The 22,744-nt window shown below is 39.2% G+C and overlaps 4 protein-coding genes across 4 annotated transcripts; 1 reads left to right on the top strand and 3 right to left on the bottom strand.

The window, feature by feature from the left end:
- The first annotated feature begins 326 nt into the window (after positions 1-326).
- On the top strand, positions 327-5,519 carry LOC141838028 (integrin-linked protein kinase 1-like). Its single transcript, XM_074725413.1, has 12 exons — positions 327-755; positions 833-907; positions 983-1,087; positions 1,630-1,715; positions 1,984-2,104; positions 2,296-2,375; positions 2,692-2,754; positions 2,870-2,991; positions 3,967-4,052; positions 4,747-4,871; positions 5,031-5,162; positions 5,458-5,519. Exons 1-12 carry the CDS (start codon positions 327-329, stop codon positions 5,462-5,464), a joined length of 1,431 nt encoding a protein of 476 aa, XP_074581514.1. The 3' UTR covers positions 5,465-5,519.
- A 1,039-nt stretch (positions 5,520-6,558) lies between these two features.
- On the bottom strand, positions 6,559-8,699 carry LOC141841907 (COBRA-like protein 10). Its single transcript, XM_074730103.1, has 2 exons — positions 8,111-8,699; positions 6,559-8,019 (listed from the first exon to the last, which is right to left on the bottom strand). The coding sequence occupies exons 1-2, from the start codon at positions 8,697-8,699 to the stop codon at positions 6,611-6,613; spliced, it is 1,998 nt and encodes a 665-aa protein (XP_074586204.1). The 3' UTR covers positions 6,559-6,610.
- A 689-nt stretch (positions 8,700-9,388) lies between these two features.
- LOC141839821 (uncharacterized) lies at positions 9,389-19,040 on the bottom strand. The gene is made up of 12 exons (XM_074727653.1): positions 18,636-19,040; positions 18,311-18,359; positions 16,990-17,433; positions 14,146-14,498; positions 13,866-14,069; positions 13,593-13,790; positions 13,074-13,148; positions 12,929-12,995; positions 11,715-12,828; positions 11,599-11,643; positions 10,020-10,088; positions 9,389-9,880 (listed from the first exon to the last, which is right to left on the bottom strand). The coding sequence occupies exons 1-12, from the start codon at positions 19,038-19,040 to the stop codon at positions 9,841-9,843; spliced, it is 3,063 nt and encodes a 1,020-aa protein (XP_074583754.1). The 3' UTR covers positions 9,389-9,840.
- A 1,906-nt stretch (positions 19,041-20,946) lies between these two features.
- On the bottom strand, positions 20,947-22,695 carry LOC141840033 (uncharacterized). The gene is made up of 3 exons (XM_074727915.1): positions 22,198-22,695; positions 21,206-21,814; positions 20,947-21,119 (listed from the first exon to the last, which is right to left on the bottom strand). Exons 1-2 carry the CDS (start codon positions 22,658-22,660, stop codon positions 21,735-21,737), a joined length of 543 nt encoding a protein of 180 aa, XP_074584016.1. The 5' UTR covers positions 22,661-22,695; the 3' UTR covers positions 20,947-21,119; positions 21,206-21,734.
- Positions 22,696-22,744: the final 49 nt, after the last annotated feature.

The raw sequence follows: 22,744 nt of genomic DNA, 5'->3' as shown, positions 1-22,744 counted from the left end.
ACCGTTATTTATTGGCGCCATAAAGTGCTTCTTCTCTCTCTCTCTCTCTTTCCCCGAAAAGTAGGGTTGCTAATGGCTTCCAGGTCCTTACTTCCTCCTCCCTTCCCTCTCTTCCTCTCCTTCTTCCTCGCCTTCTCCCGATTCCTTCCCCTGCAACCTTCGATCTCGCCCATTCTTCTTCCTCCCCTGTTTTCGATCGAAGCCGGGCTCTTCCTTACAATCTGCCCCCAAAAAGGTATGATTTTTTTTGGCCTCCCTTTGCCCTCTTCTTGTTTTATCCCTGCGACCTGCGGGTTTTAGGGCTTTAATCTGAGGCGCGGGGGCCGATGGAGGCGGAGACGCCGGCGCAGGTCAAGCGCGGCATATCGCGGCAGCTCTCCGGGGGCGACTCCGGCAGGAGGAGCGGGAGGTTCAGCTTCAAGCGCAACCTCTCCTTCAACCCGCATCTCAACAGGTTTAGCTTCGGCAGGCAGTCCTCGCTCGATCCGCACCGCGAGTGCAGGAGCCCGACCGGCATGGATGAGCTCACGGTGCCGGAGAACCTGGACTCCACCATGCAGCTATTGTTTCTCGCGTCGCTAGGGGACTCCAAGGGCGTGGAGGAGCTGTTGAAGGATGGCGTTGACGTGAACAGCATTGATCTGGACGGCAGGACGGCCCTGCACATAGCGGCGTGCGAGGGGAATGTGGATGTCGTTAAGTTGTTGCTCAGCTGGAGAGCCAATGTCGACGCAAGGGATCGGTGGGGGAGCACGGTAAAAATCTTGTTTTTCTTCAACATCCATTGTTAGACTATTGAACTTAGGTTCGATTACCTGTTGTTGCATGGTAGGCTGCTGTAGATGCCAAGTACTATGGTAATGTTGAAGTCTACAATGTCTTGAAAGCTCGAGGAGCCAAAGTCCCGGTATTTCTTTGTTCCTCGACGACATATCATTTGGGTAACTAACCTCCTGACGTGTTTCCTCACAAAATTCCTCAGAAGATTAGGAGAACTCCCATGGCTGTGTCAAATCCCGGAGAAGTTCCGGAGTATGAGCTAAACCCAGGGGAACTACAATTCCGTCGAGGTGAAGAGGTCTTAAAGGCATGTATCTCTTGTCTATTCCTGGCATATCGAACGAAACATATAAAATAAATTTGTTAACTAATGCATACGTTAAAAAATAAATTTGTGCTATTTACCAGTTTTTTCACTTTCCACCACAACCTTGTCCTGCTTCTATCCTTTCACTATTCCTGGCAGCAGTCTTTGGCTGATAAAACTAGTTTAGTGTTTCAGGAATTATGGCCTGAGCATTTTAAAATACCACGATTAAGTTTCAGTCACTCTTACCTGAGCCATAAGGATCAATATATTGTAAAAAATTGATTTTAGTACTTGGACTGCATCAGAAATAGGCAACAGTTGCAGCATTTGTATTTTTCTTTTGGTGTGTGTGTGTTGGTTTCATTGTCATTTTGTTTTTGCCTTGGCTCCAGCTACTAGATACAAAACAAATTATTTTGTACTAAAGTTACATTCTTCTCAAAAATGATTACTTGCTCATTTCATTCTTGGTATTTCTTTTCAATCACATATTAGTTAGTAAAAGGATGAAAGTTCACTTCTTCTACATACTTTGTCAGGGTACTTATCAAGTTGCCAAGTGGAATGGCACGAAGGTTTCTGTGAAAATTCTTGACAAAGACAGCCATTCAGATCCTGATAGTGTGTAAGTTCAAGTTCAAACATGACCATTTTGTGAAACTTCTCTTAGACTATCTTAACCTAGGGTGATTTGTTTCAATATTATCTGGAAGTTTTGATGGTATAGATGTCTCATCAAATATTTGCCTGACTTTTCTGATTCACTAGGGGACTTCTCTCCCATGTTTCATGCTACTCTATATGCCCGTCTCTTGCACAAATTGATCAATCCAATTCTTGATCTTCTCTATTTTTTTAGATGTCTAAGATGTTTGCCACTTGCACTTATACAGAAATGCCTTCAAGCATGAGTTGAATCTGTTGCAAAAAGCTAGGCATCCAAATGTGATCCAATTCGTAGGAGCTGTTACACAAAATATACCTATGATGATTGCTGTAGAGTATCATCCAAAAGTAAGTTTTTAATGCTTGTTATGTATATATTATTATACCTTATGATTAATGTGTCTCTCTTATATAGCATTATGTTGAAAAGTTTTTGTGCTAATTTTCCTATTGGCAAATTTTTTAAAAATTATTTTCCAACCAAGATTAATGTTGGTTTTAATCTTAATGTTTCAATTCTATTCTATGTTAATAATCAGAGCGACTTAGGGAGCTATCTTCAAAAGAAAGGACGTCTTCAACCCCATAAAGCTTTAAGATATGCTCTTGAGATTGCCAGGCATGTCACACACACTCTTTCACAGCTTTAATTCCTAGAAAAAAAAGATCATGAACAGAAGAAAACTTGTTGCTGTTAATCTTTGTTAGCTACTGAGATATCAGTAGGTAATCTGACACTGCAATATAACAAAATCAACCAAATTTGTCTGCGCTAAATAACAAAAAAGAGTTACGATCCCCTATAAAATATGACATATAACCAAATTGTTATAAACTGGAGTAGACGCTCTTTAGTCATTCATCATTTCAAAATCTGAATGCTCTTCCAATAAACAGAAGGTTTCCTGACAGTTATGATGTTGCTTGATATTCAGGGGAATGAATTATCTTCATCAATGTAAACCAGACCCGATTATTCATTGCAATTTAAAGCCAAAGTAAGAATGAGGAACTGAGCTCATTTCCAAACTAGATAGATTATGCTTTAAAATTTGTGGTCCTTATTTGGTTATGTACAGTACTTAACTATTCAAAGTGTTGGTAAGGTGCCAGAAATATCTTGCTCGACTATGGGGGACAATTGAAGGTGGCAGGCTTTGGGGTGATGAATCTCTTAAAAGTTTCACCTGATAAAGTAAAATTGGATAATGGGAAAGCTCAAATTGACAACTTCAGTAAGTTTTTTGATTTAATATAATTTTCCAGGCAAAATTCTTACTAACAAACAAATTATTGAAGGGTGAAATTTCTTTTACTTCACAGTTCACACATATTGTTCTATACACAAAATCAAAATCAATGGTTCAATAGCCAGTACATATATACTGGTTCAATTATACTGCCCTTTTTACTATTCTCTTACTATCAATGTGGAATTGTCTAATAAGATTGTTTGTGTATGAACAAGATTAACCAATTTCCTAGAAATGGAAATTTTACATAATATTCAAAGATGTATTATAAAATAATGGACAAGAAGATAATTTAAAGAAATATACTATGTCTACTTGACATTTTCTGTGAGATAATTATATTCTCAAAAGTGTTTGGAATTTTTTGTTGGTTATAACTCTTGAGCTTTGCAATATTGGCATTGATAAGGTAAATCCTTGAGAATCTAATTGATGGTAGTGCCTACTGGGGAACAGAGCAACTTATGAAATCCTTCAGATTAAAATATGATGGCTAGAGATTCCTATATGTTACATATGGTGCTTCAAATCTTGTTTCAGTTTTCTCAAATTTGAACTAATTAAATGCAAGACCTGAAGATAAGAATACATGTTAATTCATTGTAGATAGACCACCTTCATTAACTTAATATTCCATTAACAAACAGTAGAACACAACATAATTTATCTTTGGTTTTAAAGGTCCAATCACACTTCGTCTTTCATATCCTTGAAATGATCTAGATTAAGGAGTCTAAGATAATGAGTTGATATTCTTGGAGAGAAGAAATGGGTTAATTGTATATTACTGGTATCTTCATCTATTAGTATGTGTTAAAAAATAATCCTTATAAAGAAGGACAACATTTATGTATTGCTTAGTATTTCTCAATGTTGCAAATAAAGTGAGACCCTTGTTTTAATCCAAATTAGTGATCTTATAATTGTTTCTGACTCAGCAACTTGATCTGCTCATAGGTTTGTACACGGCTCCTGAAATTTACAGGGATGAAGAATTTGATGTCAGTGTCGATGCATTCTCTTTTGGTCTCATTCTTTATGAGGTTTGTTCAAGCTAAATTTCCTTTCCAAGTTTACCATTTAGATTTCTCTAGAAACCTTCTTTACTATCCAATAATATCTCTTAGCACCAAAAAGAAGTGTGACATGCAATTCAAAAAATATTTGATTAATTGCTGTATTGAGTTTGAAGAGTAAGCTTATATTGACTGTGTAATCTGATCATGTAGTATTTGGCTTTTGTAGGAAATGAAAGGCAGAAAGCCTACCAACTGTAGGCATTTATAATTTTATACTAGTGTTGATCAATTCGATGGTCATTGTTGGGGTCTTGTTTCTTCTTCAGGAGTTGCAAACATAATTTGGAAAAAATTAAGGCTATATCTATTAATCATTTTCTACTTGTATCCAGAATTATATACATGCATGTTTGGCAATGATGGTAGATTCTCCAAGCAAGAAACTCCATTTCTACTATTGTTCAAACAGTCAATTATCAGCATATATTTTTTATCAATATATCGGGTAAGAATGCAATTCGATGAATATTTTAATTTTTATACGGTCTCAGTATCATCTTAAACAAAGAATCAGATCTTTATATCACATTCCTAGTCAAACATTGGAAGCTTGTAGTCGATTCTATTTCAAAGTGTTTTTGTTTTTGTTTATTGTACAAAGTGTTTCCATTTGCTTTTTTATTCTTTTGTCAGTTACATTCATCCCTAATGATCTCAGATGATTGAAGGAGCACCGGCATTCCACCCAAAAAGCCCGGAGGAAGCTTCCAAGATGATTTGCTTGGATCGACTGAGACCTCCTTTAAAGAACAAATCTAAAAGCTATCCTCAGGATGTCAAGGAGTGAGTTTAACATATTGCTCATCAATACATACATTTACCAGAGCCATTCAATCTCAGAGTTTCGAAAAAAATATAATCCAAACTACAAGCTACAACAATGTTATCCTAAGTTGTTTCTTTTCTTGAAACAAGGATGTCTAAAAGATGTTCCTTTTGTAGGTTAATTGAAGAATGTTGGAATCCTGAGCCTGTAATTAGGCCAACCTTTTCAGAAATTATTATTCGACTAGACAAAGTCTATTCCATTTGTGCTAAGCAGGGACGGTGGAAAGACACCTTTAAACTCCCCTGGTACGCCCTCATATATCAATACTTGATGATTCACATTCATATATAGAACTCAATTTTCTGAAAGAAACCTAAATAAGAATCCTTCTTGAACTGGTTGATGGTTGTTCTCCTTCACTTTTAACTATTTCATCAAGAACATGCATTCTCAAGAACACTTAAAATGACTTCTCGTATATTTCCCCCGAAACTGTTCTCAAGAACACAAAAGCAACTCCTTTCACTTTTGTTTCAAGCTGTCTCAAATTTTCATTCTTGTTTTGTTCATGTTGACGATAACTTCAGCACCCTTTTGCAGGAAGTGAAGGTAGAGAGCTACTGGAAGGTCTTGTTTTACTAGAGCTTGTACAATTTTGACACAACAAATCATCAACTGATGTACATTTTTACTCATTCTCAAATCTCGGACAGTGTACTTTGTCGATAATTAAAATACAACACGATCGAAGTTTTATGTTCTATTGCTCTCTTTTGCTTCCTAGAATCATAGTTGTTAGGCACATGGAGGACCTTATTCCACATTGTATTATCCATCTCGCCTGTTTATTGTAAGCAACAATCATTCATTATATGATTCATGGAATGATGATTATATACTTCAGCAAAAAGGTGAACCCCCAATGAAATGATCATTGATTGCTATGTTTGCTAGAGCAATCCAATGTGGAATGATGATTATATACATTAATTCGCCAAAGCTATGTTTGCTAGATAAGGAAAAAAAGATGCTCGAAAGCTTCACTAATTCAGTTTCGAATGATGCATGAAAGATACATGTTATAAATTTTATTTTACAATATGATCAAGCTATAACAATGTTGGATGATGATTCGAAGGAAGGAAGAACAATATCTTTTTGACGACTAATCTTAGGGCTAATTAGTATATAATCAACCCTAACCCTTCTTGATTTAGTCGTATAGGCAAAGCGATCGCCATACGATCCTACCTTCACTTCAAACCATAAGACTAACTTAGTATATTCACATCACCCAATCTTGGAATCAGACTAGCCAAGCCAATCTCACTTTGTCGAAACTCGAAGCAATCGGAACACAAGTTGACTACACTAGCTTAGTTCTTGGCCTAGATCCAAGTTAGATTCCTTAAACTAACAAACTTCAATAAGCTCCTTAAATTCATTCGAATTCCATGGAGTAAAAACTTATATAATTCTTTTATAATTAAGTTTGTGTTACAATTTCATTCCAAGTATTTGTAGTGTTGCTTAAAGAATTATCATTGTTCTATGTGTGTTCATGTTTTGCAATCATTGTTTAGGAAAATAAAATCAAAATTATACTAAGAGAGAGAACTAAAGTTCCAATTATCTTTAGAATTAGATCGAAAAACAAAAAAAAGAATTTCTGATTTGATGATGTAACAGAAGAACCCTTGATCATCTCAGATTACGTACAATTGCATGGTTTTGATTGAACTAAACAGAGGCCTCAGCTCAGTATCAAGGCAAGCGCCGCCACAGCCGCCGCTGCGGCCATGGCGCCGCCACGGGTTCGGCGCACAGCGGCCGAATGGATGGGGATCGTGTCTGGCAGCGCGCACTCGACGCCGTCGAAGAACACCCTCGTCGGGAAGCCGTCCCCGTGGAGGACGTTGATCCCCGGCGTGAGCTTCTTGGTGAATGAGATGACGGACTGCTGCTTCCCGGGGATCCTCGGGTCGCCGGGGGTCTTGCCGTCCGTCTCCGGCAGCAAGTAGTTCATAAAGGGCAAGCCTCGGAAGAAGAGGGTGTTGTCGAGGCGCGGCAGCTTGGTGCCGTTGAAGGAGTAGACCTTGTCGTAGCCCTTGTAGGCCTTGGGGATGCGGACGGCGGCGAACCAGTCCTTGTAGGTGTAGTCGCGCCAGTTGAAGAGGGTGATGCGCGCCGTCCAGCCAGTGCGGTAGTCGGCCATGACGTGCCAGTTGATGCTGAGGCCGCAGTTGTCCCAGCAGGGCAGCCGCTTGGGCAGGTGCTTGTGCTTGATGCTCGCCCACGCCTTGGCCTTGGCCGTGCGGTTCTCGGGCGGCAGCAGCAGCGCCTCCGGTGGCAGAAGCAGCGACGGCGCGCTGCGGCTGCAGACCACGTCGTCAGGGCAGCCGCAGGCGCAGGCGCTGCAGGGGACGACGGAGTCGTTGTAGAAGGCAGAGAAGGTGACGCAGCACTGCGCCGCCTTGGTCTTGGGCCGCGAGATGTTGCAGGCCACCTGCCAGCTCGCCATGGCGTAGGACTTGTCCATGAGGCCGGAGGGGTCGGGGAACTCCATGGGGCTGACGCGGATCGGGGGGCCGCACCTGTACTCCGGGTTGAGGAAGCCGTTGATCTTGAAGTTTTGGGGAGGAAACAGAGCCGTCCGGTTGTTGTCTGGCGGCATCTTGTACACGAGCAGCTGGAAGATGGCCTTGGACCTGGCGGCGTCGACGGTGGCCGGCAGGAGGGTGCCGTTCTTGCAGCAGAAGGGGATGCGGCCGATCTGGGAGTCGTTGGCACGCTCCGGCGGGAGGTCGACGATGGTGGGGCGGCGCTCGCAGGAGGCCACAGGACTGAAGTCGAAGTCTCGGTAGAACTTGGCGGCCTCGGAGTAGATGCAGTCGGAGTAGTCGTGCTTGAGGGTGTAGGCGCCCTTGAGGCTGTAGATGAACTCGCCGCGCTTCCACTCCCAGGTGAGGTTCCAGTTGTCGAGGCGCCCCATGGGGCTGTTCACGTCGATCGTCACCTGCGCCATGTAGTTGGTCTGGTACGCCTGGAGCACGTCGTAGGCGATCGTCAGGTCGCCGTACATGCGCGGCAGGAACTTGGCGGCGGCCGCCGCCTTCTTCTTGTGCTTCTTGCTCTTCACGCAGCACAAGTACATATGCCCCCCTGTTTTTTTATCATTTACAACAAGCTACATTATTTCTGAGTAAAACGGAAAACTGGAGGATGTATTTGGAATTTATTAAATTTAAAGTGCCTTTTCGAGTGGGGTTGGGGCAATCGAAGCCGTCGTTGAGCAACTTGATGGTCTTGGGCATGGGGATCGCCGGCGGCTTCACGCCGAACTGCGTCCCCGTCATCGCCACCGTCACGCTGATCTGGTTCATGTCCCCCGCCGTCTCGATCGCCGAGAGGAGGTCGGTCTGCGGGAACCCGGCGAACGTGGTGCCGTTGCCCACCCTCGCGGGGAAATCGGTGCCGTCGATGATCACGGCGCCGGACGCAGACACCAGGATCTCGTCGTGCTGGAAGCCGACGAACATCTTCCACGCGCTCAGGTCCTCCGCCATCGCGTTCAGCACCGTCGCCGACGCCCGGAACGCGTACGCCTGCGCCGACGCGTTCTTCACGTGCGGGAACTCTCTCTCCCTCCCTTCGAAGGTGTACGTCAGGAAGACGCCGTTGCAGGCGCCTTCTTCCTTGGGGTGGTATCCAGCGTCCTGCTGGTCGTCGTCGTAGTCCTGGGCGAGAGCTCTGTTTGGGCCATGGAGAATGATCAGGGTGGAGAAGAAGAAGAAGAAGAAGAAGAATGCGGCGAGACGGGCTGCGCCGCCGGAGGATGGCATTCTTCTTCCGTCTCCTCCTCGGGCGGAGACGGAGGGGATTAATGTGGGAAAGGAAGGGGAGGAGAGAATTGTGGCGTTGGAGCTTTTATTAGCAATGGGAGGAAGAAGACCAAGTCAGCTCTCCTTCTCCTCCTCTGCCTTTCGCCTCACAATTTGGAGCCAATTTCATTTTTCATTTTACTCTCCAAAACTATTCAAATTTTTTCAATAAATTAACAGTGTAAAATGGTTTAAGATGAGGCGATGATAATTTAATAAAATCCCAGTGGGGAAACTTTTTTTAGTTTTTTGAAAAAAAAATAAAGTTTATTGTCAAATTTCCCTGGTCTCGGTTAAGGCCAAGAAGCTTCTTTTTTAGTTTTTTGAAAAAAAATTAAAAAATTAAGGATATTTTACTCATTGTTTTCTTTCTTGTAGACAAAATGATGAAACAAAAGATTAAAGGAATTTGATTATGAAGGGGGAAAAAATTATAATAGAGCAAACAGTTAGCTGAGAAAAATTTTCCACGTATAAAATTTTTTAGTATTTATTTTGTGAAAAAATAATTCCATGGTTTATTATTATAAAATAATTGACAGACGAATTTTAAAAATTCTCATCAATCACTAAAATAAAAATCAAAAAGTGCTCCTGGATGACCAGCATTCTTAAACCTATCAAGTGCTCCTGGAATTAAGTGTCATTTCTCTTCTGATTGACGATATTGTTGTGATAATACATACTTTCCATTTGGAAAGGAGATGAAACTACAAAACTCAAATCTATAACAATGCCTTTGTCTGAAGTGAAATCTACTCAAATCAGAATATTAAAACAGCCACATAAATATAGCCTAACTTGCAGTTTATCACACGCCATTTGACTGACTTGTGTTCTGCACATTAATGAACAAGATGTGGGTCAAGAAAACTGAAATATTGGCCCAATTTGTTGACACAAATCCACGTTGCACTACAAACTCATCTGTCATCTGAATCATCAGATAAAATGGTATCTTCCTCCGAGAGGGTCACACGCATGCCTGATTTCCGATCGACTTTCTCTGATAATGAATTTATCAGGTGGGTATATTCGCACAAGTAGTACAGACAAACATTTGGCCATCTCGACATGAGGTATAACTTCTCTAATTTAATGCTTATCGCCTTCGATGAACTGGTGTTCCGGATCTAGACCTCCTGTAACAAAAAAGAACTATCATCAAACAAAAAAAAAAACACTCAATTGGCAGGGACGCAGAGCCTAGGGAGTCCAATTCACATTCACCTGGATGAAAATTGTTTTTAACCTCAAAAATATTGAAGTTTCCTGACTTACCTTCTATCCGAAGCATAGGGAGAATGCCTGTGATGAGAGTGCTTCCTATTGGGAGACCGCGATACTTGTCTAGAAATTGAAACATAAATACTAATTTGGTAAGTAAAAAAACTAAAAAGGCACAAGTTGTGTTTCTTAATTCGGTACTCCTGGAAACCAACCTGCAAGCTATTTATCAGTTTCTCTAAGAAACATACTTTTAGACAAATCAGCACTGATAAAATAACCATCACAGAGACTTGAAAATGGCTAGATATGTGAAAGCTACAAAGAATTCATAACGTCTCCAAAAGACAGAAATATTTGAAAGAAGTTTCAATCGTCAACAATGTTCCACTACATCATGAAGCATCTGAGAACATGAGAGTTGGGACGTAATCTTACCTCTGTTTTTGCAAACTGAACCAGACAGACTTCTTTTATTACCGCAATAAATTGAAACAAACCATTTTTTTATTTTTTAGCAATTAAATCAATAAACAACAAAAATTTGGTTCAGTTGAAACTGAACCAACATTTGGACAACCTTTATTTCTTCAAATGGAGGATATCTTTGCTTTAGTAAAGCGAAGAATACAGCAATTGGAGAATGATAACAGGAAAAATCAAGCATGAGATTATGAGGATATTGTGAATAGCCATTGCCGAAGATGAAAGTCAAATTAATTTATGTATAAGCGTATCTCAAAATAATAATTAGAACTCTGGAGAGTTATTGTCTGAAGAGCTCCATGACAAAAAATATCCTTACAGCCATCCCAACCATAGAAAATTTTCAATTTTAATGAATAGTACAAAACCGACCATATTAAAATAAACTTCCCATAAAAAACTTTATATTAAATAGTATAGAGTTTGCTTAAAGGCTTGAAATGTGTAATAGTTTTTCCTTGAAATTAGCATGCATAATGCACATTGAAAATTTCATATTGGGACCTACATTTTAGGCTAAAAATTGTAAGCTAATCCTGGATTCCAATATCAGAAAAGGATATAAAGTGCAAACACAAGCAAAGAGCAGGCATCAATCAATAACAACACTTTAAAGATTATCAAAAGATAACAGCAGAAGACCTAGATCTGCAGGCATGGATAATATATTTGGCCTTCATAGAAACTTGTTGAGCCAACTTAAACCTTGATCTTCCAGTAACTTGATCAGGGTCTCTCAACCTCTAGCTTATCCCATTATTTTTACACATGTTAGATTAGTAAGTGTTTAAAAAGATGCAGTAAGCGCCAATATCAATTAAAATGACCTGCATTTAGCATCAGTGAAATCTTACTAGTTGAATGAAGATGTGCAAATTGGACAACTGAAAATTCAATACCATACTAAGGATGATAAACTGTGACTTGTCTCTGAAGCTCAATCTCAAAGTGATCAACAGACATTTATATTTTTAACACTCCTCCCCTCTTTTCATGGGTCAAAGGACAAACTAGACTAAATCCAACACGTGTATAATAAAGACATGGGAAGGATTCAAAAATAAAATGAAACAGTTGAAACCTTTCTACATGGTTCATTCTCATCTCTTGGTTATGGAAAAATATTATGGAGGTTGTTCTACAATACCTGGTCTTGGATCTGTTTGGTGGTGGTGAACGAGAATGCAACCTCCTAAAATGCAGAAAAGAATATCAAGATAAGCACGCAAAATATGTCAACTCAATAAAGAAACCAGAACATACCTCCTTTTTGACACCTCAAAGGGTTCATCACTTGAAGTACCATGGTCATGCAAAGAACCTTCCTTGCTACATCTTTGGCTAGGTGATTTTCTACTGATATACCTTGGATCCTTTGTGTCATGTCTAGACTTACCTTCTCTATCCTTTGATTTAACCATTTTCCTGTCCATATCCTCCTTGTCTCTTTCCTTTTTATCTTTTAGAGCACCTATATTTTTACCCTTGATGCTACCAAGATCTTTGGCATTAGAATCCTTAGAATTTGCTCCTCGTTTGTTACTCCTTTCCTCGGTTGTATTATTTGAATTATTCTTCTCATTGGCATTTTCTTTTGCTCTTCTTTTGTTTTCATAATATATTGTCTCAATGCAATCACGGTTTGGCTTATCTGTGATAGTCAATTCCTTCTTAACAGATTCTTTGCTGTAGCTCCTCTTATCTGGGTATCTTTCACTTCCGTTAAATTTTTTCAATTCCCTTACATGCTCCTCGGCAATCACTGATTCTCCAGCAGCATTACAGGCAAGTGTATTATCCTCTTTAATAACTTTATTGCTAATTGTCTTACCTTGTGACTGTGAAGCATTGTGAGTGTCTGAAGTAATTTTCAATGGAATGTCATTCTTGTCAGGTAGATTTTGTGAACTAGAGACAGAGGGTTCTTTTTGTTTCTTTGCATGATTAGGTAATTTACCATTAGAAAGTGAGGCATCTATGGTCACAGAAGTTGGAACATGATTTCTTGAATTGAAATTAGAAGAATCAATGGTTTCTAATCTTCCACTAGCAACACCATCTGGACCTCTTCGAAGTCCTTTGTTAATTAAAATCTTCTCATTCTCACCACTTCTGGATTCATTTTCAGGAGACCTACTACTACTTTCATTAACCAACAACAATTTGGGCTTATGAGCATCATCATCATCATCTTCATCAGAAGCATAACTAGCAAGACCCAAAATATCACTCACAGTAGACTGCATGCCAGAATCTGCATGAACACCATTTTCAGTTTTGGCTTCTTTAATTGTCATTAAAACCTTTGCAGAAGCATTAGTGGTTGATACTGCTGAAACAGAGACCCTATGATTTCCAACTTCTTTGTTCTCAGTTACTGCAGGGAAAAGATGTGAGAAGTTTTGGAGAGTCCAGGACAAGTTAAACCATTAACAGAAGACTGTAGAATTTCAATTACTTGAAAAGATATTCTTTACCTTCATCAGTTAGATCATCTTCATCAAGAACTTTCAGAGCAATTTCATCAAAAAGCTCATCTGTAACCTGTTGGTTCAAAAATGATTAACACCACAAAAACAAACCAAATAATTTTAAGAATGCATATCCAGTGGGAAAGAAAACCTTCAACAAAACTTCAGTTAGCACACGCTTTATCTCCTGGTTTATTGCTGCTGATCTAGCAGCTTCAGCTCCCTCCTACACAATACAAAGTCAGGCTTACAACAAGAATAAGAATAATTGTCAAAAGCACTGTGTTCTGATTATGGCAGAAAACTAGATTCACAGTGCAAGGACAATAGCCAATTTGGAATTGCAAAAAACTAGTTCTAGCAAAGTCAATTGACAAGGATTTTAAAAGCTGGAACTGTTTTTCTTATGAGAGACTGTTGTGGTATTACTGACATGGTTTGCAATATCACAGTAAATGCAGACAAGCGCTTCCAATAGAGAGAACACATGAAGTGGTATGTGCACTATCAAAAGTATTCAGGAGATAATACTTTTCCTTAAATTGTAGATAAAACTAAGTATAATAAGTGAATAAGCAAGCTTGATCAAATGCAATGCAACTATAGGATTCAGAAAAAAAAAAGAACAGTTCAATATCAGAATAATTAAGATTGTAATAAAAGGGAAAACCTCATCATCATCTTTGTCTTCAGTAGATTTGATTGAATCAGCACTTGCATTACCAATTTGATCACCTGCCTTATACAGTTTGTCATCATCCTCCAGTTCCATGGAATTGTAACAAATTCCACTCTGATGACTGGCATAACTTGCTATTGTTGATTTATTTTTTATGATTTCTTCTCGAAGCCAATTAGGTACTGGAGCCTTGATATGGACACAAATGTTAGTCATACTTAACTTTGAATGAAATGAAGATTCAAAATACACAACTAAACCTACCTTCTTTGGGCGTTCAGAGTGATTAAAATTGCCACTTGCTTCAGCAGATATAATTGAGGCATGATTAAGAGATGCCCCAGTGACTGAACCAAAGGGAGGACTGGTAGGTGGGACACCAGGCCTAAAGTTGGGCCCTATTGACCTTCCATAGACTGATGGTGGTTGTGGCCCTAAGGCTGGGTGTGGGATAAAACGATGATCCAACTGTACTAGAAAAGAACAATTTCAGTTCATAAATTCAAATACACTAATTACATGATTACGAAACACCAGTTGCAACCTGTGTCACTGATTCTGAAATGGAAACTTGGGGAAGAACTGCTGGAGCAGCTGGAGGAGCCCAAGCGTGAGCAGGCATAGTAATTGCATCTTGAGCAATCATTTCCAAAGTCTCAGATCGAAAAGGACCATAACTTATTTTTGGATGTGATTCAAGGTCTGAAACAGGCCTAGGCTGAAAATCAAGACGCATATTGCTGGGATCAATTGTGTAGGTAGTTGGTTGTCTGCCCTGGGCAAAATCATGCTGATCAACTGCTACATTTGGATCAGTTAATGCTAGTGGTGGATGAACAAAACCTTCTTGAGTGGATAATACAGGCAGATGAAACTGACTGACAGAGTCTCTGTTACCTGTATTAACAATCAAAAATCACTTGCAGAAGAACGGGGCAGAAGCAAAAAATGTGCACTTCTACAAAATGACAGTGAAAATAGACACTGTCCAATCAAAGCCACAGATTTTGCTCTTAAACCAACTCTCTTAACTTATAATGATGGCAATCAAGAAATGGCTGGAAAACAATTTTGCACAATAATCCAGAAACATATCCAAAAACATTTATTAGATCATCAGTGATAACAATGGAAGTGGCAAACTTGATACAAACAGTTATTAGATCATCAGTAGTTTTTAATTTTAAGCTTAAAGGACATTCTTTTACCAGACAGGATAAAAAGCTTCCCTAGAAAACCTTGAAAAAGCCTTGACCAAAAACATAGAAAAAGAAAGAGAGATAAGAATGCAATCATCTTATTACCTTCCTGAATCCTCACCATAAAGTTAAGATAAAAATGAGAAAGCATCAAAATCAAATTATTCTTTCTTGCATGAGAGCACTTATTTGTAGTTACAGACATCTTGTGATATCATTATTCAGTTGATCATGACAAAAGACATCCATTCTGTAGTTATACAGTTCAAGGCTTGTCTGAATTTCGTTATACCTCACATCTACAGTGAGAATGAAAATAGGCTAGAAGAGCTCAACTAGAAAACTTCACAATCTCAGCAGAAAAAAAGAAAAGGAAATCACAAGAAATTTGAGATGCAAGAAATCTCGAGAATAATTATGATTGTTTTTTGAAACAACACACAATTCCATAATTAAGAAAAGTCAGTATAGTGTGCATGATTCTCCTAGCACTTTTGGGATATTGATGAGGCTAGTGAATTATACAACTATTTACATTTCTCCAAAAAGTTGCAAAGGGTGCATTATTTCAAACAATGCTTTTCTTCATCCACCATTAATATGCCAGGAAAGAAAGGTAAACATTGAAAAATAATAGCAATGGCCATAACATAGTTTCAAACTGTAATACTTGAACTCTTCATCTACTACCTCTGTACTTAATGGGCAGTGACACTAAAGACCCAATATGTTCATTGATCATGTGTAAAAATCTTTAGGAATGGTCATATCAGATACTTGAATACAGTCCAACATGGGTCTGAGTAACATAGATTTCAAGATCAATTAGGAGAACCATGACTCACCCATACCTAGACATTAACTCAGTTGTAACTTTTGAGTTGCTCTACTAACCTATATCTAAAACTGAAAAAAAAAAGATTGCACAAATAAATCAGGAATCAGTGATCAGTTTGATTGAAATGATAACATAACCAACTGATTCCTTTCCCTCTTCCCTCAGTAGTAAGGACAACAATTCTATACAGTAGACAAGGACACACAGCCAACTGTTATAATGTCAGTATTCCATAAACCTTGGTCATTCCATGAACTCAACGCCATTAATACAATGTCACAAGTACCACATAAGCTCATCAATGTATCAAATGATCTTACCCACTTTATGTTATAGTCTAAATCTAAACATTGATAACTAACTTTATCTTCAACAGTTTCTCTGTTCTACTGCTTTCATAGAACAGTCATTCTAAACAACAATTAAAAAATTAAACTTTGAAGCAATTTCTCCCTATCTTTTTGTAACAATAACCCTTGTATAGCATAGCCAAACAGGACAAACTATCAACTAGAATGCACTATATCCAGGTGTCAACAATTGTTAGAACACAGTATATGCTAAAAGCAATGAAATCATTGAGTTTGAACTCATTGTTCTATTGCAAAGCAATCACCTCAGAAATCTCTTCACACATTTATTCTCTTACACTATTGATAATGCACTGTAAAGTGTATCTTCATTTCAATAATAAACTGTGGCATCCATAATCTACAACTCAGCAAAAGGGTTCTGAAGTCCAAATAAAGTCCTGATAATAAGAATTATCAGTGCTGCAGCTAAAGAATGGGCATAGCCTTCACATCTAAAAGGAGGCAAAAGTAATGAAAATAAATGTCACTGCAAAAACACAGGCAATGGTGAGCAACAGGTTTAATTCAATTCTAGAACTATGACTACTTAACATTTACATTCATTAAATTGAATTTGCAAGATAATCACAGAAATGAAACCACCATATTAAAACATCAGAAAATAAAATGTTGTGACTTGTAGCATATGATTGCCTGAAAAAAATTCTTTGATGTCATCAAAGAGGGAAAAAAAGCAGATTAATAAATGCAATTGGTTGCATAACAGTTAGTAACTAATACAGATAAATGTAATGAGAAAATAATAGCCAACAATAACTTATAGCTCTTGAAGAATTTCTAAAATGTTCTGACTAAACTGAAAACTTCACAACCACAAGCTTATTTGTCTATGAAATACAGAGTAAAATCATGATAAGCTACAAAACATCTTTCTAGAACCATTGCAAAAGAAAGAGAACAAAAATCCAACTATGATTATGGTACCAGGAATTGGTACACCATCCAGATGCAAATAAAATTACTACAAGGAACTTTACCTGGGACAGAAGAATAACTATAAGGTACCTCCTGCTCATAAATGGATGGTGTAGACCCAAAAAATTGTTGAGGTGAAGTATGAGCCTTCGGTTGTGCAACAGCTTCTTCTCCAGTAGTAGAATGGATCTGCATGTCTCCTACATAAGTTGCCCCAGAGACCAATGAAGCAGAGGGATACACATGATTGACTTGTTTCTGTTGATCCATTGTATAATGGGGTGGCTGTTGGTTAGCAGACTGAGAAAGCAAAGATTGTTGAGCATCTGTAGGAGGGCCAACTGTGGCTTGATATTGATCATGATATGTGTGACTATGCACTTCATTTCTTCCATCAGGCGCAACCTGTGAATTACTCTGATGGTTATCTATCCCTGATTTGGCAGTTGCCCATGCTTTTGCTCGGGCAGCCCAGTCATCGACAGCATTATATGATAGGCTTCTTTCTGAATTGAAGGATAATAAATCATCATACAAGCAAGAGAAATTTCCTAATAAAAATTATTCAAGTTTTAGCATTTTCAGATAGGAGAAAACAGTAAAATTTCACACCCAATGGAATCAAGCTACTTAACTTATTAGGAGGAATGGCTAAAAAGAATAATCAACTGGTAATAATTAGCAAAGAAAAATAAAATAATGGTGAAAAGCTACAAAAAAAACTGCCAATCTCCATATCTCATGATCGTCTTAAAAGGTCAGAAGGGAGAGTAGAGCAGTATCATTATCAGCTTTCTAGAAATTAAGGGGTTTTCTAAGAAAATTTGTTCCCTTGGACACACTGATTTCTCTAGAATGAAGAATGTCTCCAGTCTGGGCGTCTGCAAAAGCTTGAGACTCAACACTAGAGAGCACATGATTTGCAAACTCGACCAATATGGACTTGGCCGAGTTAGAAAGGAATCAGCAAAGACCATTCAGATTTGGCAAAGAAATTGGCAATGCTATTGATCCTTCATATGTATGCAAGAATATGGAAAATATAATCAGGAATCAAGTTGATATCAGTAAAAATCAGATAGAAACCTTACCTGCAAGAAACCTTGGCAGGTAAGGAAAAAGAAGTCGTGTAGCCACTAAATCTGGAAGGCGAATAATAAAAGTGTGCAATAGTGATGTTTTGCTCGCTAATTGGAGGCTTAAACAGCTTTTAATATATGAAACAGTTATATCTTTTAATGTGTTGTTTTTGGTAATTGCTTCTACGGAAAATGAGAAACAAAAAGCATCCTTTTGACATATTAATTTCTTATATTTTATTAGTTATGTTAAATGGATGCATTGAGGGTGGATGGGAATGTGTTAATATAAGCTAAGTCTGACCTTGGTATTCCCATGCCTGATTCTGTTGCCATGATTGCCCTCCCCATCCCTGCAAAAATTCATCAGGTAGATAAGAAACATATGCATCTAGATCCATCGGATCCTTTCTTCAAGACGTGAAAAAGTTTCTGTACGCAAATTAGAACAAAAAGATATATATTTAAAAAAATGGACTATTGATCCCAGCATAGAACCAAAGTGTCCAGAAAAAAAAGAACCCTTTTTAAAACAAAGGCCAACGCCTCAGACACGTACGCTACCTGAACAACAATAAGAGCCGAATGTTTTCCAACACGAGAATAGAAGGGACAACAGGAACTCAAACCTGAGGCGGTGGCGGAGGGAAAGCTGAATGGGGAGGCGGAGGCGGCGGCAACTGCAGCGCGTGATGCAGCGGGTGGTGAGGAGGGTACTGCTGGTGTTGCACAGACCGAGCTGCATAAGGCGGCGGGTAGGGCGGTGCAGGAGCGGGGTGATGATGGTGGCCATCCGGATGAACCCACTGCGGCGGAGGCGGCGGTGGATGCTGAGACGAAATAGGATGCGGAGGAGGAGGAGGAGACGGATAGTGGCTCTGGTGAGGAGGCGGAGGGGGGTAGGGGTAATTAGAGGTGGGAGGGAGATGGGATTGGGGCTGATGATGATAAGGACTATCGAAAGGGTTCTGCTGCGGCTGCTGGATATCTCCGCCGCCACCGCCGGAGAAGCGACGACCTTGGAATGAATCCATCGCCAAGAAAGCGACGACGCAAGAAGACGAATCGAGCGACTTAGGAGTTCAAGAAATGAAGATCACAAGGACGCCGAAGTGGATTCACGTATAAGTACTGGGCTCAGTGGGCTTTTTAATGGCTTTAATGGGCTTAATGGGCTTGATGGGCTAGATTTATAAGCTGGTGGCAAACTATCAAAAGGCACCATCTTATTTCCAAAATCATCAAACATGGCCTGTTTTTATGACTTGCCCATCGTATTCCTTTTTATTCTCACTTATTAATAAATGAATAATTTTATTATAAATATATCTATTTTTATTTATTAAAATAAAAATATTACTATATTTATTTATTTATTTATTATCATAAATCTGATAATAATAAATATACAAGAAAGCTGTGGCAACAAACAAACACACCTATAAACTACCTTTCACTTTCACTACTTCATCAACCTCTCAAGCTTGTCTGATGAATAGAACAGTCCCTTGCCCGATATCGTCCAGAGAGTCTCCCCTTCCTCGACAACGTAGAGCTCGTCGCAGCGACCATCCTTCAGTCGCGAGGCATCAACAACTGAGAAGCCCCGTGGCGAAGAAGATGGCAATTTGAAGGATGAAGAGGGTGGCCAATGATCTCTTCATAGAGTTGCTCATGTTTGCTCAAGAATCACTTTACTTCCTGAATTTATTTTGTGGTGAAAATGAGATCGGATCGTTCATCTCAAGATTAGTCGATGTAAATCACTCCTATCTAATCCTCACTCATCCCTTTAGATATTGTGATTTAAAATACTTTTAAAAATATTTTTCGAGCTAAATAAGGTCCAAGGCTCAAATCTCAAACTAAACTTTCTTTAAAATGATGTACAACCTTTAAACTCTATATCCTGAATAAAAATAGACAGAAAACAATTATACAAAACATTTATCCAAGGGTTTCCTTGAGGGATAAGAGAATAGAAAGAACTTTAAAACTAAAAAAAAAAAAATCAAAAATAGATTTTCTTTGAGCACAGATTTAAACAAAAAAAATTAGTCTGTTTCCATAAAACAGACTAAAAATATTCAAATGAAGAATTTTAAATTCGACCCCAGAAGCATTTATTAGTTCTAAATATTTAGAGTATCCATCAATCATAGATCAGACATGAAAACTCAAATTTTCTTCTCCTCATGTTTTCTACAATTTGGTTTTGAGAGGATCATCTACATTTGTTTCCAGATATCTTCGAACCACCCAAAAAAAAACTGAAGATTCCTCCAAATCCTATTCAATCAAATTATGTTCAGCAAATTCTTACTTGTCTTCTACTTTGAAGCTTGTTTCTTGTATCATAGACATGTGTTAAATACAATTCTTTCTTCTCTGTCTACAAAACTACAAAGTTTATATCACTTCAAGTGTTCCTATCATGACAGACCATCTTCTGACTTCACAAATTAAACACATGTAAGGAAGTGCATGTTCCAGTATCGACACAAAATAAGTAATCTTGTTTGCATCTTGCAAACTGTCGAGAAGTTGTTATTCTCCATCATCTGCCAATTTTATTGTTCATGTATCTTTGGAAAGTAACCATCAGTATTACTGATCACAGATGTTCTTTTCATTCTATAGTCTCATAGCTTAAACAAAAGAATACCTTTTATTTCCATGGATGCACTCTGAAAATGTTCTTAGGCTGATTATTCATCTGAGTTTAGATTAGAATCCTCATAGAACAAGTGACCTTACTCTAATGGCTGAAACACATAACATATCATCATTAGGCAATCACTAACAATATTCGAATCTTTTAGACTGCTTTTATGCAAACTAAATTTTATTCGGTCTCCCTTACCTCTTACACCTCCAACTCTAAGTGATTATGATATAATAGTATAAACATTGAAGCTACCATTCAAGATTATTTGAGAATCTACACAAAGTATGTGCATTTTCAATCTGTAACACTAAGTTAATCATACAAACAATAAGGTCATCTCTGTGGTTGGATCGAACCTGGATTTATTAGGCAATGAATCTGCCAACCGGCAGCTTGGATCTGCAACGATACTGGTTCCTTATATGCTGAGGAGTATCAAGTTTTCCTGTTCCATAGCCATGAATGAGAAAAATGATTCCAAGTACTAGAAATGTCGATGTAATATATGATAATATTCTCCGAGTTAACAACCTGCTGAAGATCTGGGAAGAGAAATTAACCTAATGGCTTTCCTTCTAGATCGACCAGTGTAGAATTGGGAGTTCACAAGCTTCAGATTTAAGGCAGCTGCTAACTGAACTATGATAGCCATGATAAAACAAGACCATGAACCAAAACTATACAGATTCACCAACATGAACACAGATTACCAATGGATCACTACTCAGCAGGTTAACATTTAATTACTCTTTGTTGTGAGCAAACTGAGGCTTAGGTACATGGACAGCATTTATATGAAGAAGGATCGTTTATTCGGCATGTATCGTACACGAACTTGTAGAGTTACTCTTCCTCAAAGGTTATAATGAGCCTCTACTTTTATTCATCTCTGTTTATTGTGAAGGGACTTTAGTTGCCATCTTCAGGATTGATTCTAAACAGTAGAAACCAAAAGAACGGCAGGGTGACCATGGCATCAAGTAGAGGATAGCTCTTACAGCGGATTGCATGGATCTTGCTTCTTCCAGTGGTAGATGAACTTTAAAGGATAGGCACAACTTCAGCTGCATAACCGTAGAGTACATGCCACTGTTTGTGCCCAATATTTTAGCCTTGCTTTAACTTCATCTGGATCATCTCCTAATAAATACACCAAAAAGGGATGAACCAAATAACCATACTTGAATTCGGCAAAGTTGTTGCTTCAAATCAATGGCAAAGGATGAGAAACTCACAAAAGGCAACTTTAGTAGGATCAGATGTCGAGATTTAGAAGAAAATAAGTAAGAAGCTGCAACTTTTACGCATTTAATGGCGGAAGTTGATTTAGGGCAAAATTGTAGAAACAAAATAGTCTTTCACCCTTTGATTCTAGTAGAAAAATCAAAGCGTCAAAGTTTTAGTTTGTGGGGGAATATCGAGCACGACGAAGAGATAAATCAATCGAGGCAAAAATGAATCGTCTTTGTCCATCCTCCAAATTGCTGGAATCACTGGGAGGGAAACGAGAGGACCAAGCTTACCAGGGCTGGAGATCCTCCAATCGGCGAGAAGAAGGGAATCCTCCGAAGACATCTGATGGTTCGGATCGTCGAGGCGTAACATCTGGCTCATGGAGTAGCAGAGCTCCAGCGCCGGGAGGGTGTTGCGGAGCTCGGGGATCTCCTCGTAGCTGAACCCGAACCCCAGGTCGAGGCACCCTTTGAGCTCCTCCAGGTCCTCATCCGTCAGGCTCCTCCTCGTCTTCCCTCCCTGGCCGTTCCCCGCCGCGCCCAAGACGAATCCTTCCAGCGTCACTCCGCCGCCGCAACCACCCCGCCCGCGCCACCTCCGGTCGGACCATCCCTTCGCATCCTCCTCCTCCTTCGCCGCCGCCGCCACGGCGTCTTCGTCTTCCTCCTCGCTCGGCCTTTTCTCCTCCATGGAGGCAATGATTTCCCACAGCCATTTAAACGGTCGGTTGTCGTTCTTATAGTAACGGACCATTTGATGATGATGATGATGATGTTGATGATGAATGGATGGATGGATGGATGATAGAACGTGTATGCATGCTATTACCATTGCAAG

This window comes from Curcuma longa, chromosome 11, assembly GCF_044706935.1.
Source record: "Curcuma longa cultivar G26 ecotype Majalengka, Jawa Barat chromosome 11, ITB_CL_G26_1.1, whole genome shotgun sequence".
Taxonomy (NCBI): domain Eukaryota; kingdom Viridiplantae; phylum Streptophyta; class Magnoliopsida; order Zingiberales; family Zingiberaceae; genus Curcuma; species Curcuma longa.
This window is presented reverse-complemented; position numbering and strand designations above follow the sequence as displayed.